The sequence below is a fragment of the Panthera uncia genome (assembly GCF_023721935.1).
Source record: "Panthera uncia isolate 11264 chromosome D3 unlocalized genomic scaffold, Puncia_PCG_1.0 HiC_scaffold_8, whole genome shotgun sequence".
Classification (NCBI taxonomy): domain Eukaryota; kingdom Metazoa; phylum Chordata; class Mammalia; order Carnivora; family Felidae; genus Panthera; species Panthera uncia.
In genome coordinates this window covers 67502879-67517287 of record NW_026057586.1, presented here as the reverse complement: position 1 = coordinate 67517287, position 14409 = coordinate 67502879, and the positions used below count along the sequence as shown (strand labels likewise).

Genomic DNA, 14409 nt, shown 5'->3' with positions numbered 1-14409 from the left:
CCGTTTTTTCCTGTGGTTGACATTACGTTTCTGTAGGTCCCCTCACCTCATACTGTGAGGTGTTGACACTGTAAAGAATTACGCTAAGAAATAAAGGCAGCAGGCTCTTCGTTGACTTGTTTTTTAACTTGTACATATTCTGTGAATTTTTTTTTTAATCACTTGTAAGTTGTATGGAAAAACAAAAAAAGCAGATGAGACTGGAATGTATATTTAAGGTCCGAGGAAGATAGTTTGGAGAACGGGTTCATTTTGTCCCATGACTTAAACTAAATATTATAGATCACTGTTTGTAAATTACCACTATTCCTTTAATTGATTTGAGCAGACTGCCAGAGTCACTAGAAAGCGTGTGAGAAACAAACTTAGGTAATTGTTGGAGTCATGTGTGTATGCTCTGCTCTTGGAGCCCAAGTGTGGTATAAGCATATTTGTGTTAAATTCAGCTTACCCTTTAATTAGAACCATGCTTCATCCTGCCGTTTTTATAAAATGGTAGAATTCTGAGGAGTCGGTGTTCTCCTGGAAACAACCAAGGTTTTCATTTAGCACACTAAGGTGTCCAGTGATTTGGAGTTTCAGAACGAAGCTATCAGCGGCCCATAATTAATAGGGCCTTGGAATGTTCCGTCTGGAAGGTATCTTAGGGCTAATCAGTGGTGCATCAGAGGTTCTTAGCTGCAGAGGCGATTCAGCCCAAGTGCATAGGCAGGAGGATATTTTGCTAATAAGCCCATTATGGAATAAAATGCAAAATTATAGGAAGTCTTAAGCCACTGAATGCCAAGGACATGTGCCGTCCCTGACCCTGGAGGAACTAAGTTCACTGACCCTTTTAGCGTCGCATCAGTGGAAGACGAAAAGTTGAGCCCAGTGTTTCCTTTTATTGGCAGAAGCAAGGCCCAGAGAGGTTAAGGATCCTACCCACCTAACGTAGGAAGTTACTTTGCATAATGGGAGCTGCAACCCACATCCCCTTACTCCTAGTCTAAGGCTACTGTTTAGCAGGTGTATTTCATAATTTTAAATACTATATTCTTCATATTTTCTTCAAATTGTCTTTCATCATGAAGGCTTTCATTGATACTTGTTGAACGAGAGAGTACCTCAATACTGGCTCATTGCTTACTGAAAAAAAAAACGATCTGTGAAAGACCAGCCGTGTGATAGTCTCGGTGAGGCTGGGCACTCAGAAGCTAGTTATGTCTTGTGGAAGGCTGCTGGGCTAGTTCCACACACAGGAGCCCAGCTGAAGTGCGTGGGGTCTGCAGGCTAGGGAGGGGGAACTGCAAATATGTTTCAGGCCGGGGCCACAGCGACAGAAGAAGGGTGTCCCTTCTGGCAGAGATCCTTAGCACCAAGGATAGTGGTTTAGTCGTTATTTGTGCACATGTAATTACTCTCCTCTCTCCCGGCCGCTTTTGTGTGCTCTTACAACACCTAGCACAGATGGGGTTGTAAGTGGCACCCTCTTAATACTTGCCGAATTAAACCTGTTCATAAAGTGTATGGGATTGGATACGCGTGGGTGTGTACATACGCATCCCTGCTGAATTATGATGTTAGTACTCTGTTTTATGGGAGGGAAGTCATGGGGAAGTAGAGCTCAGCCAGCCAAGTTCTTCTGTTGACCTAGAAGTCACCCACACCAGGACAGTTTGCTGTATATCGTGTTTTTATTTAAACGCTTGTGGTGGTACCTCACCGATTTAACCCCTGTGCCAGCTCATTAATAAGATGAAATGTTACAACCGAAGAGATTTTCTGAGAGAAGTTGATCAATCACGCAGGACTCTGTAGAACTTTGGAGTCATATTAATAAGACCAAGATAGAATTTTTCCATCTATCCTGTCTTTAGAATGCGTTTGAGACTGGAACGTTAACTGAGGATTTGGGGGGAAATGTGGTCTGGTGCTGTGATTGCTTAAATGAAGAATCATTTTGAGGTTTTAGAATATGACCTAGGAATTCATCATTTTTCGAATTTGTGTACATGATGGCTGCATGGAACGAATACTGGCTACACACAGTGGACGTACTGAGGTTGCACTCTTGTCAGGGTTGCAGCTGACAAGAAGGGACCGTGGCACACGGTGTGACCGATGCTGGCGTCGTGATGTCCTGAATGTGGCGTGGAGCTGAGAGCAGTGGTGAATGAGGGGGAAGAACCCCTAAAAGACTGCTTCATCTCTTCACCTGGCCATCCCGTTTTTATAAAAAGGGGATGTATGTTATAAAAAGTACATGACCTTGTACTCTTTGGAGAAACATTATCTAAAGTTGTTTTGCAAATTGAAACCGGTAATCCCTACTCTATGAAAGAATAAGAGAGTGAAGTAATATGTGGTAAGCCCTTGAGTTCCCCCAGCTAAGCACGGGGCTCGCACCACCTGGTTGAGTCCCCACAGGGGTCCTGAGACGTAGCGTTTGTCTTGCAGGTGCACCAGCCCTGGCCCGAGAGTTTACAGAATGGCCCTTTCCCCTGTCCGTACCTGCAGTCTGTGATTCTTTGATACCTGCCTGCTTTCCATACAGACTGGGAGCCCCAGAGCCGGGACCGTGTCTGCTTTTGCTCGCTTCCGTGAGCCCGTCCCAGGCGCTCTTCTGGGTGGGCCCAGGACTGTCTCGGGCTCCTGCACACACACCTTGGGAGACCCACGTGAGCTCCTGGCTCACCCACTACTTAACCCTTCCCCCCGAATAAACACGCTAGCATCCTGAACTTGCTAATAAGGCAGAAGCCTGTACTAAGTTTCACAGAAACGGGCAGTAGTAACCATAGATTGCAATCCCCTGCCTTATTTTTACAATGAAAATTTCAAAATTAGCCGAAAAACCGAAAGCGTCTAACAGTGAGCACCTCTACCTAGGTTCAGCCGTTGTTGATGCTTCACCATCTTTGTTTTCCCTCTCTTCCCCTCCTTCCCTCTCCCCCTCTCTCGACACAAGTACGTATTTAAAAGTTTTTTTGGCTCAACCTAGGGTGACAAAATCTAAGGTTCCAAATTCTAATTGCTTTTTAACGTTGTTTTCTGAAAGTAAATTGTAGACATTATATACTTCTTTAGTCTCATTCCATCCAGATAGCCCCTCATTTCTTTCCCTTGCTTCTTTAAAAAAAAAAAAATACACCCCCCCCAACCACCTTTTTTTACCCTAACAACTCTTGATTTGATTCCCTGACTGTGCCATTTCAACTATGAGGTGTGACCGTTTGTACAAATTCAAGCCGGGATGTCAAACACTTGGTAATTGTAGACCGTTTTTCCTGCTTGCCGCGTCCCTTTTCGGATCCCCCTTGTAGTGAGAATACCTCAGTTAATAAACAGTGCCACTCCACATGCCAGCGTTAGAAAGACACAGAAGACGGCTAAACTTCCTGATCGTTCTTTATTGTGCCTCACCACATCCATGGGGACGGTGCAGTAATGGCGTTAGGTGAACCCTTATGTATTAAAGCTCACTACTGATATGACGTGGATAGAATTTGGTATTTAATAGAAAATCCGAACAGTGTAATTTGAGGCAGAACAGTGCACCTATTAAACTGTAGAGCCAAGAAGTAACTTCATCTGTGGAAGGAGGGTTTGCAGCAGGGGAATACTGCTGCTTTTGCTAAAATGATTTCGAATTTCCAAATACCTAAACTAAACCCATGTGAGATTGTACTTTTCTTCACCTGTGTCTGTGATGTCACTACACAACGGTCACTTTTCATCAAAACAAATATTGAAGTCACGATTTCTCCTTTTCAATTTTCGTCATCTAGAAGGAGCTGGCAAACAACTCTGACTGCCCTCAGATGTGTGCCTATAAGCTGGTGACCATCAAATTCAAGTGGTGGGGACTGCAAAGCAAAGTAGAAAACTTCATTCAGAAGGTAACGTCTGTTCAAAATGCGGAGACTTAAATTTAGGTAGCTATTAGTGGGATATTTTCTGTTACCATGTCTTTTTCTCGCTTATTAGGTAACAGTTATTGTCTCTGTATAATTCCTTTCTACCCTTTTCTGCCTAGAAACAGCAGACAGATACCAGCAGGTTTTAAGGAGCTTTCTTTGGGGAGGAGCGTAGCCGTGTTTTGTTCAACATGCTTTCCCGATGGTTTGCCCAGCTGTTTTCACAGAGAGCCCTCTCCGTGTACAGCATGTCCCCAAGGGTTCCTGGGGTCTTGGCACTGGCTGGAGGGAGAGGCCAGGCCTTGCCTGCTGAGGGGCTCCTCTGTCCGACCTCGGTTGGCTCCCTGCTCACATCCTCCACAACATCTCTCTCTCTCTCTCTCGACACACACTTTCTTACGTACTTGGCACTTTCTCGTGGGAGGTCTTCTTAGAGGTCCTTACTGAGAATAGTTACACTCTGAACCTAGGGTGACAGAATCTGAGGACCCGAATCCTAATTACCTCTTTCGGACATTGTCTTCATTAAAGTGAAAGTAACATGGACACTTTGATCTAGAAGGAGGAGAAAATTGCAGCTGTATAAAGAAACACACATGTTGTAAACACGTAAGAAATATGGAAAGTTTCTTTGGTGTTTACTTTTCCTGTAGTGTGACTATTTCTTCTATTATCGTTATAAAGAAACCCTGTTATACCTTTGAATCCACAAATGGTTGTATCTGTCCTACCATAATTTTCCTACTTTTTAGCTGTAACCACTCTGACATTTTTTTTTAAAAAAAGGGTCCTAATGTGCTGGACACTGAGATTACTGTTGGGCCTGCTTGCAGCTGGCCCATGGTAGGCACTCTGTAAATACTGGCTTCCTTCCTTCCTCTTGGATCATAGTAATAGATTAACAATCAAGTTCGTCACACATGTAATTGATGAAGTCCCTTCTGTTCATGGAAAGAAATTTTAAAGTTGAAGATTGTCCAAAAGTATTAAAGTACTGTTTTTGTTCAGTGAGCTTTTCTCTCTTCTTGGGAAATTTTAGTAACATTTAAATAACGTAGCAATTAAAACCACTCATTAAATGTATGGTTTTTTATAGAGAGTGAGAGTAACGTTAGAGTAGAAAAATTGATGGAGAGTATGTAATAATCCTTAATTTAAATAAACGTCTTATTCCAAAGAACCCAAGATTCTTTTGTCTCCGTACACATTATATTCAACCTCACAATATTCTTTGAATCGCAGAGAAGTTAAGAATGACCATGTATTGTTTTATAGCGGAAGAAATCGAGTTGACCCTTGGTCACCAGATTTAGAAAAAGGTACAAATAGACCACGTCTAGCGGGAGTTTATGTTGGATCACAACGTGCACATCACATTTTTTTCAGTTCCTGACATGTGCTGCCTTTGCAGGGAGAGATTTCACATTTCACAGGGAGATTTTTCTTTTTCTTTTGTTTTACAAAATGATACAAAAGACACAGTGGTCTTTTCCAAGTATATGTAGATTGCATGGGTTAATTGGGATGTAGAAAGTTAATATGTTACTAATCTTCTATTTTTGCCATCTTCTGCTACTTTTCTTCTTTGTTTTAAAAGCAAGAGAAAAGGATATTTACGAACTTTCATCGCCAGCTTTTTTGTTGGATTGACAAGTGGATTGATCTGACAATGGAAGACATTAGGAGAATGGAGGATGAAACTCAGAAAGAACTAGAAACAGTAAGACTTCCCACTCTGTGGAAACTCTCATTTCCCCTTTCTAACTATGTATGTGCTTATTAGTAAGTGTAGACTTAGAATTAAGAAGAGTGTCGTTACAGGCCATGTTTAAATATATACCTCCATCAGAATTGGGTTTCTTAGACACTAACATCCTTTTGCATGTTCTGATTTCTCTTTATTTGAGCATCTTCCATGAAAGTAGACTAGAGCTTTATGGACTTGGAGTCTGTACCTGTAAAATGCCCAGGGGTTTCATACTTTGTCATGCAGCAGCTCTCTGTGCTGGGACCTGGTTCATAGTCCTTTTAGACACTCACTTTATCAGACCAAGTTGCCTTTGGCTCATTTTGTTATCACTGTCAGTTAGATAAGGCTAGCCATATTGTCACACGTTCCAGAGATTCCCTCCCACAGCTAGCACTTAATCCTTAGCTCTTTAGCAAGCTTTAGGCAGAAATTCGGGTGATGCTTGGGCTGGAGGTCAGCCAGCCCTGCTTGGCAGTTAAAGCCTGCCCCAGCTCCTGCCCAGCCCCAGCGGGCAGGGCAGACCCTGCAGCGCGTGAGCGCCCCCTTTCTGCCCGGGATGGGTTCTTCCCACTTCCTCTTAGAAGTGTCTGCTTCTGCTTTTGCTCTGGGCCACGCTGCTTTTCAGTTGAAAGTAAGGCCCTCTTGGGGGACGTGAGCCCAAGGAATGTCGGGGATGGGCTGGTGGTTTCTATGCAGCCGTCCAGAGTCCCGCCAGCGGTCCTAGTTTTGGAAGCCCTGAAGGCGGGAGCGTTTGACAGACGCTTGTGTGTGAGGCAGGACCTCCACTTAATCACAGGAGAGTGGCAGCAAATCAGGTTCTTTGGCACAGAAGGAAATCTATTTGGCACACAGCATCATAAAGAATCTGTGTTGAAAATTGCTTACTTTTGGTGATTACGGCAGATCTGCTTCTAATTAGCTTTATACAAACCTTCTGAGAGGACTAGGACATATTTTCTTTATAAGGCAATAAAATGTTTTAACCTTATCTTATACAGAAAGTAAACTTTCAGCAGTCTCCAGTTTATGAATGGATTTTGTTCCAAAAGTTTTTAAGTTGATTTTTTGGAATTTGGAACCTGTTTTGCCATGGAGACAACATTGTAAATTGGAGTTCGGTTTCTAGGCCAGACAATAGAAACCTCTTTTGCCTCCGTTTCTCACACTGAGAGTATGACTTTCAGTTCTGGGTCTTGGCAGTAGGGTGGTAGAATGGCAAGTGTGGAGGACTCTCCCTCACCCCCTTATTTTTAGGCTGGCCCCTAAATATTTAAACAGCCAAGAGTAAACCATGGTTTACTTGCCCCCTTTTTTTCCCCATGCCCTTCTCCCACTTCTGTCTTCCCGTTTTCAAGAGTCCAATGCCCTTCTCTAAGAAGCACTCCTACCAGCACCCAGTTTTGGTCCCTCCTCCCCTGCCTCGGCTGGCTCTGCTCCCTCCACGTGCTCCAGAGACACCTGCCAGCCCTGTCTCCAGCCCCTCTGGGCAGCTAGACTCAGCTGAATGTTAAAAAAGAAAGCAGCATGATTACATTCATTCTCACTAAGCTCATGGCACAGCCTTGGTATCTTCAAAAAGGATTTACCAGCGCTCAGATAAAACCTGTTTTTCTTAGTTTGAGCCCGTAAGACGGAGGTTGGCTTTTGGTTCTCATTTTTATGTTGCAAGGACTGTCCAGAACATGAGGAGAAGAGGTCACGGTTGAAGGGTGAGGGATGAAGCCCTCTGTGGTCTGAGCTCTGAACCCCAAGACAGAACTTGGCTGGGACCTCTTCCCTTCCCTGCCAAGTTCAGTGTCAGGACAACAGGAATCAGAGCAGTCCCAGTGTACTCACAGTGAGTGCCCTGACCAGGAGGTAGAGGTGCCCGCTCCCACCTCTTGCCATGGGCCTTGCAGGCTCAGCTTCTTGCTTCTCCAAGCGGGTCCATAAGGTAGATGCGTAGTTACACAGAAGCCCCATTTATCTGAAGATACCATCGTCGTGCCTGTACGGCTCAGACTGACGGATTCCCACATGACGTCGGTAGAAGTCTCTTGCTGGTTCAGGGCTTGCGGGGGACGTGGCAGTTTCTTTGTTAAATATTGCAAAAACGTTTTAAGGCAATTTCAGCATTATATGCTGATCGTCGTCACGTAAAATCCCATTTAAGTTATTTTGCTGTGGGTCATCGGGGAATGCTTTATTCCGCGTCGCGTTGCTGTTGCTTTGAGCCCTAACGGTTGGTTTGTGAGCGTCTTCAGGCTCTGGGCGGCATCGTGCCTGCAGGCCAAAGCGCCTACCCAGAAAGCACCTGCCTCACGGTGGGGCTTGAGGTTGCCGAGTCCTCATCACCACAGAGGGATTTCCCCTTTTCTTGACATCCTGTTTCCCTGACACCTGACGATGGAGTTTGATACATTATAATTCTCTTCTTAATTCACAAATATTTTAAGACCTGGATTTCTTTCAAATGGGTTTTGGCCCCGGAGAAAAGGAACTGCATCTTGAGAGCTTAGGCATGACAGGAATGCCCTGCCTGGAATCCTGAAGAGAAGTGCGGGGTTAGGCTTAGCTGCTGAAGAAGTGCTGGGGGTGAACTTAGTGCTCGTATGTCACAACTGGCACTTCTGGGGGTCGGGGAGAAGTGTTGAGTTGCAGAAGTGTGTTTATTACATCTGTTCCTTTTCTGTCCGCTCTTTTCTGATTCTCTCATTGAGTTTTTTAAAAATCGTCCGTAGGCTACTGTAATGAATGCCTGTCCTTTCTGATGCGTCCTTATGTCCTTCTTTGTTTCTCATACATTGTGCCTGTGCTCACTTGTTCTTCCTCTTGTCCTCCCTCTTATAAATAAACTTCCCATAAAGAACTCCTGTCAGGGACTCCGGTCTCAGAAGCAGCAGAGGTGGCCACCCCTCATGGCTTCCTGTCTGGTCTAGGGACTATGAACATATGACTCAGACCGTCGGGGCATTTTCTCACATTGTATTGGTGAACAGTTCATTTACCCTTGGCCGACTTTGATAATTCCACATCATCAGTCTGCAGGCTTCCGTTTCCTAGATTCAAGAATAGATACACATTTTTTGTGTGTGTGCTGTTACAAGAAAAGCCTTTTGCAGGATTTTCCTTAGATCGGTGTTACTGGAGGGGCCTCAGAACTTCATTCTCAATGTGGATGTGGTTATAAATAGGCAGTGGTCATTCACAATCTTTCCTAGATCTTTTTTTCTCCCCCTGCTTACTAACCCAATTTAGAGTCTGTGATTTTGGCAGCTCATGATTTTATTTTACGTTTAGATGCGTAAGAAGGGTACCGTCCGAGGCACGTCGGCTGCTGATGTCTAGATGAGTCCCCTGTAGGGTCAGAGACAATATCAAACTGTGTAAGTGAAGACCCGGGTAAAAAGAATGTTTAAAAACCAATACCTTTTTGGTAATGGGTAGTTAACTTGCTGAGCAGAGACTAAGTGTTCAATGTGGTTTAATTTTTAGAATTGAAAGAGATACATATGTTCGAGATTGACACAGAACACTTGAGTTATTATTCTGTAAGAGTTTTATCTGTGGGAGCAGGTTGAATGTAGTCATCTCCAGTTCTTAGTGTTAGGGTCAGACACACACCAGCTGCCCGGCATACCGTAGTGTTATCCTAGAAGCCAGCTGAGTTTTCATTGATGGCCACTTAATCGACCTATTTCTCAATAGGATCATATGTGGTTAGTAAGGAAATATGTAAAAACATTTTAAACCAGAGCTCCTTCGTCCCATACCATAAAGGCCAACCTCGGTGATTCCTTGTAGCTGAAATTTTTTCTGAACATCTGGATGTCTTCCATCATGTTGAATCTTTAGTTAACCTTTATAGTTAGCTTTAATATGTATAAATACACTTTGGTTTTCACTGTAATATAAAATATTTCTACGGCCTTATTTTAACCCTAACACAAATCTATACACCCAGAGAAGAGATTTTCCTCAAAGGGGAGAAAAGAGCCTCAAAATCTCCCCCACGTACTGAAACTAGTGTGAGTAAACACAAATCATCAGTTGTTACTATTGAACTATAATGTTTATTGAGGAAAAGAACAAGATTAAAACACTCTCCTCACTCACTGTGGCTCTTTGCTGCCCCCTCACATGGGCTCCCTGCTCTCGAATTATCGAGTTATTGAACACGGGAGAAATGAAGTATTCAGTCATGAACAGAAGTAGTCGTACGAATAAGAATGAACGAACTCTGCCAGGATTCCTCCAGAGCCCTTTGTTTAAATTCAGTGTTCATTTAAAAAAAAAAAAAAAATTAAGTTACGGTTACTTTTGTTAAGTTCTAAGTTCTGTGACTTATTTCCACTTGCAATTTATTTTCCCTCTGATGAAACAAGATGTTATACCATTAGTAAGACCAAATCTCCAAGAGATTAGAGTTTTAAAATGTAGTATATGGGGTACATTTTCTGCCAGAAGTTTTACCATGTTGAGGATCCCCCCCCCACCCCCCCCCCCCTGGAGAATGTGCGACAAGATGATAACATTTTTTGGTGTGTCTCTGTATTTTAACACATGGCACTGTCTTTCGCTTTTCTTACAGTTACGTAATCAAGGTCAAGTGAGGGGAACAAGTGCAGCCAGTGATGAGTGAAGAAGAATCTGACCAGTATCTTGCAGTGTTGACGTTTCCCAGACGTGTGCTTGTGATTATGTACTCACGTGCACAGATTCCCAACCACGTGTGTGTATATGTTTGTGTGTGTATGTCTGTAGCTGTATATAAGACGCATGTAGAGCTACAGATCAAAACACACACACGTGTATATTTGTACATACAAACATACTGAAGGGATTAGTACAATTTCTCCAAAGTACTGTACCTATCTTCAGCAAGAATGCAAAAGAAAATATTTTCAATATATATACCTGGAACAGATTTTAATAATTATCAGAGTAATACCATTAATGGACAAATTGACTGCAATGTAATACTAGCTGGTATGTTTCATAAATGTCGAATTGTGGACCAATATGTGTGTGTGTGTGTGTGTGTGTGTGTGTGTGTGTGTGTGTGTATACACACACAACATAGCCTTTTATTACTTTTCTGTTCTTTTAAATCCGTCTCTTATAAAATTTTATTTTAGTCTCATAAGCAACAGACTCCCACAGAAAAATTTATTCAACATCTTTTGGTATTCCAATGAATCTGGAATGTAAACTCTGAATGTATTTATACCGATTTATTTCTGGATGGTTATTATCTTAAATTCAAATTGGACAACGTCTATTAGTAAGGAGTGTAGTTACCTGCCAATTTTTAACTTGTTTGCCCTGAGGGAAAAATCGTTTAAAAAGAAAAAAGTTCCGGTTTTTATTGGATTTTTGTATTTTAAATTTCAAGTATTTTTCTACATCAAACCTAGCAAAGATGGAGATGGCGGCTTGTGATTTATAGTAAACACTATACGATTTTCAGGCTCCTGTTGGGCAAGCAAAGGAATTGATGAAGAAATTAATAGCATTTGCAGAGGCTGCGGGAAAACTTGGAAGTAGAGCATTTCCGCAGAGTCTTGTTTCTGGAAAATGACTGTTTTCTGAAATTAGAGCTTGGAAACTATGCAAACGATCTCGATTCCTCACAGCTTACGAGGTAGAACGCAGATAGTGATGACGGTTTGCTCTTTTCATATTGAAATACACCCTAAGAGAGAAGGCGCCTTTGAGACAGCAGGGAGGGAGGGAGGAACTGGGGGGGCAGCACTGGCCTGTCCGCACAGCACACCTTCCTGGGCCGAGGCCCTGCTGAGGGCCTAGCCCTCACTAGAGGTGCTGTCTAGTAGGGCGCCACCGGAACCCATCACGAGGAAGCGTCACGGACATGCTGGTTAGCAGCCGCGGCCACCTTGTCTTCTTCCTTCTTCTTCCTTCTTCTTCTTCCTTCTTTAAAAAAGGAAACGAAGCTAGGTAAGATTTTTATCAGCTTTCTCTGTCCAAACCCGTTTTCTCCTGTCAGTCCTGGAAGCTTGACTAGAATGATATTGTTGAAGCCTTCCGGTCGCAAACTGTCGTCTTTAACCTCTCGTCCCTCCTACAGCACACCGGCCCCTGTGGTCATATCAGTTTGTAATCTGATTTGCTGACAGTCCTGCCCGCCCCGCTTCTCGTTTGCCCACACGCCCTGTGTCCCCACCGAGGCGGTGGCAGTGACTCGGACCAGGGTGTTTAGGATCGCTGCCGCACCCACGATGCCCTGTTAGCCTTGGCTACGGACCCCACGTTGCATATGTCCTCCGTGTACTCAGGATCAAGACTGATGTTTACTCTCTGGGCACTGTTGTAAGATAGGTGTTGTCAAAGCATAATCATTTTTGTCTGCAGAGTGTTTGGTGCAAGGAAGATTATTGCTAATTTTGTGAAATAAAGAGTCTCGCCCTCTCCTTTTAACGGACTTAACTCTCTGTAGCATCACCGGGAGCTGGGGCGCGCATGGAAATGAGAGCCCAGCGCATGGATCTAATGTTTTTCTAACAACTGTGGAGATTGGAGGGAATGCGTGGTGAATGTAAAATATCTAGTTTACTTGGCAGTCTCTTGTGTAAATTACAGTAAAACAAAGTAAATGAAATTTAAACAAAAAATAAATTTGATCACAAAATGCCACTTGTGTGCTTGAGTGGTTGTTTCCCTGATGCCCCGTCTGGTTCAGACCACCGTGGACCACTTCTCTGCCGTTTTCTCAACAGTTCTCTAATTTGCGGCACTACCACTCTGGGAAAAATAAAGAAAAGATACGGGTTTTTTTTTTTTAATTTTTCACTGCAAACTCTCGTTCTTGAAATGTGCCTGTGCCACGTTGAACTGTTAGGTTTGGTTTCTTAATTTTCTGCCTTTAAAAGCTAAGCAGTAAACTAAAGAAGGGTTATTATTGGTCTCCGAGGTTCTTTAAAAATTACATTTCAAGGGGATAAATACGGAGAACGCGTAGTATTTCCAAAAGCACTCAGTGAAGATTTTGTCGTCAGAGTCTGATGGTTTCAAGATGGCGGCTTTTCGGTTCAGGGCAGTGCTTCACAAACTCTCTCGGGACTTCGCCATTTCCACTCTCCTGTTTCTGGACGCCTCGCAGCTCTTTTCTCATGGTCTCGCCTTACACTCTAGAGCCGCTCAGCGTCAGCAGAGGTGGCCGGCCACACGCATGGATGCATGTAGAGTGTTATGTTTCCGAATGTTCTTTTCCGAGGTGATCTTCTTAGTGTGTTATCTCAGACTTCGTGTCTGCACTCGTGGGGCGGTCTGCCGTTCAGGATGCTGAGCGGCAGGGCTCAGCGAAGGCCCCCAGGGGAGTAAACGCCACAGCCCGGCGTGGGAGACAGGCGCGTGCACAGCTGATTACAGCTCGGTGCAATAACGGAGAGAGCGCTTAGACCTCGCCCGCTTCATACAGACGACAAAGCAAACGTTCGGGTTCAAGGCAGCTGGGCGGGCACTCGGGGCCCGAGGAGCCCAGAGTGCCGCTCCCGGGCCGGTGCTGCCAACAGCGGGCCTGGGGTCAGGCGCACCCCTCCCGGCCGCTCGCTGAGCCCTGGAGCGCCCAGCTGCAGAGTGCTGAGGGTCAGCTGAGGCGTCGCATCCCCGAGCGTGTGGTGCGCCCTCTTCGGTGTGATCGCTTCCTCCTCCTCCCGTTCATTTCCCTCCTGGTTGATCTGAAATCACTGTGGACCCAACACCTGGCTTTTCCAAAGCTCACCTCTCTCTCCCCTCGCCAACTTGCTAAGCTGGATGGTTTCGCAGCCCAGCCTCCTCCTGACATCTTGTCTCTGAGGAAGGAAGAGACACTTCACTGACGGTTGCGCTGTTCATCTCTCAGCAGCTGCACCGACGGGGTCAGTGTGGGATTCCCTGTTCTTGACCGTTTGGAAGGAGAAAGTTCTGCCTGTTCTTAGACCCTGAGATCTGATATCCTGAGAGCCACCGAATGTTACAGTGTGTTGGGACTTCTGAGTTTTTTCAGGTTGTGCACACTGGCAAGTGTAGATTTGGAGACTACCGCGGTCGGGGGAGGGAGGGAAGGTGCTAGGGGACAGGTTGAAGATTGTCCCTCCGAGCTCGGGGCATCTATTGCCGACAGAGTGCTTCCCGGGAACCCCGCCAGTGTCACTTGAGGTTATGTCCTCTGACTTGGAAACGTTAAGCAACAGCCGGTCTCTTCAAAACCAGTTCTTCAACCAGATTGGATGGGGAAAAAGTAGAAATTGCAGTTATTCCAGAGCTGCCTCTCACAAGGCCGTGTCATCTGAGGCCACGCTGAGCATTTGAAGCCGTGCTCGGCAGCTGGAGGCCCCTGGTGCTCTGATGCCCGGCCCTTTCTTCCTTCTGGAAGTGCCATGTCGTCAGCCTGTTGTTTAAGGAATTCAGAACTGCTTGCCTCCACTGCTTCCTGGCTTCCTCGTGTATGTAAACCAGGGGTTCCCAGCCCTGGCGGCCCGAGAGTCACGGAAGCCTTGAAAAGCGCCGGCTGCCCACCGGTCGCCTTTCTCTGGCTTGGCTCCGGTGTGTCCCGTGTTCAAGGGACAGGGAACAAGAGCTGAGAAGATGCCCACTCTCTTCCTGGGGGATCACTGAGAAAACCCCTTGGTCTCCGTGCAGCCAGCCTTCCCCCTGGCGTGGTCTCCGCAGCAGTCCTCACCCCTCGCTTGGCACCTGCAGGATCCACGCTGCCCTAATCGGGGAATTGACGCTTCATCTTCTGTGCCTGGATGGTTTGCATCCCAGGTTAGCTCGGGACCT

At 45.0% G+C, this 14409-nt stretch overlaps 1 protein-coding gene across 6 annotated transcripts in view; it reads left to right on the top strand.

Moving 5' to 3' along the window:
• The window catches only part of PITPNB (phosphatidylinositol transfer protein beta), a 65278-nt gene extending 52996 nt beyond the window's left edge, over window positions 1-12282 (top strand). For 2 of the 6 annotated variants that reach the window (XM_049619799.1, XM_049619796.1), the window contains 4 exons: window positions 3771-3881; window positions 5497-5619; window positions 8929-9014; window positions 10220-12282. In XM_049619799.1, the coding sequence (XP_049475756.1) occupies window positions 3771-3881; window positions 5497-5619; window positions 8929-8976 (282 nt within the window). In that variant the 3' untranslated portion in view covers window positions 8977-9014; window positions 10220-12282. The other 4 variants (XM_049619798.1, XM_049619795.1, XM_049619797.1 and 1 more) reach the window with 2 other exon arrangements.
• Window positions 12283-14409: the final 2127 nt, after the last annotated feature.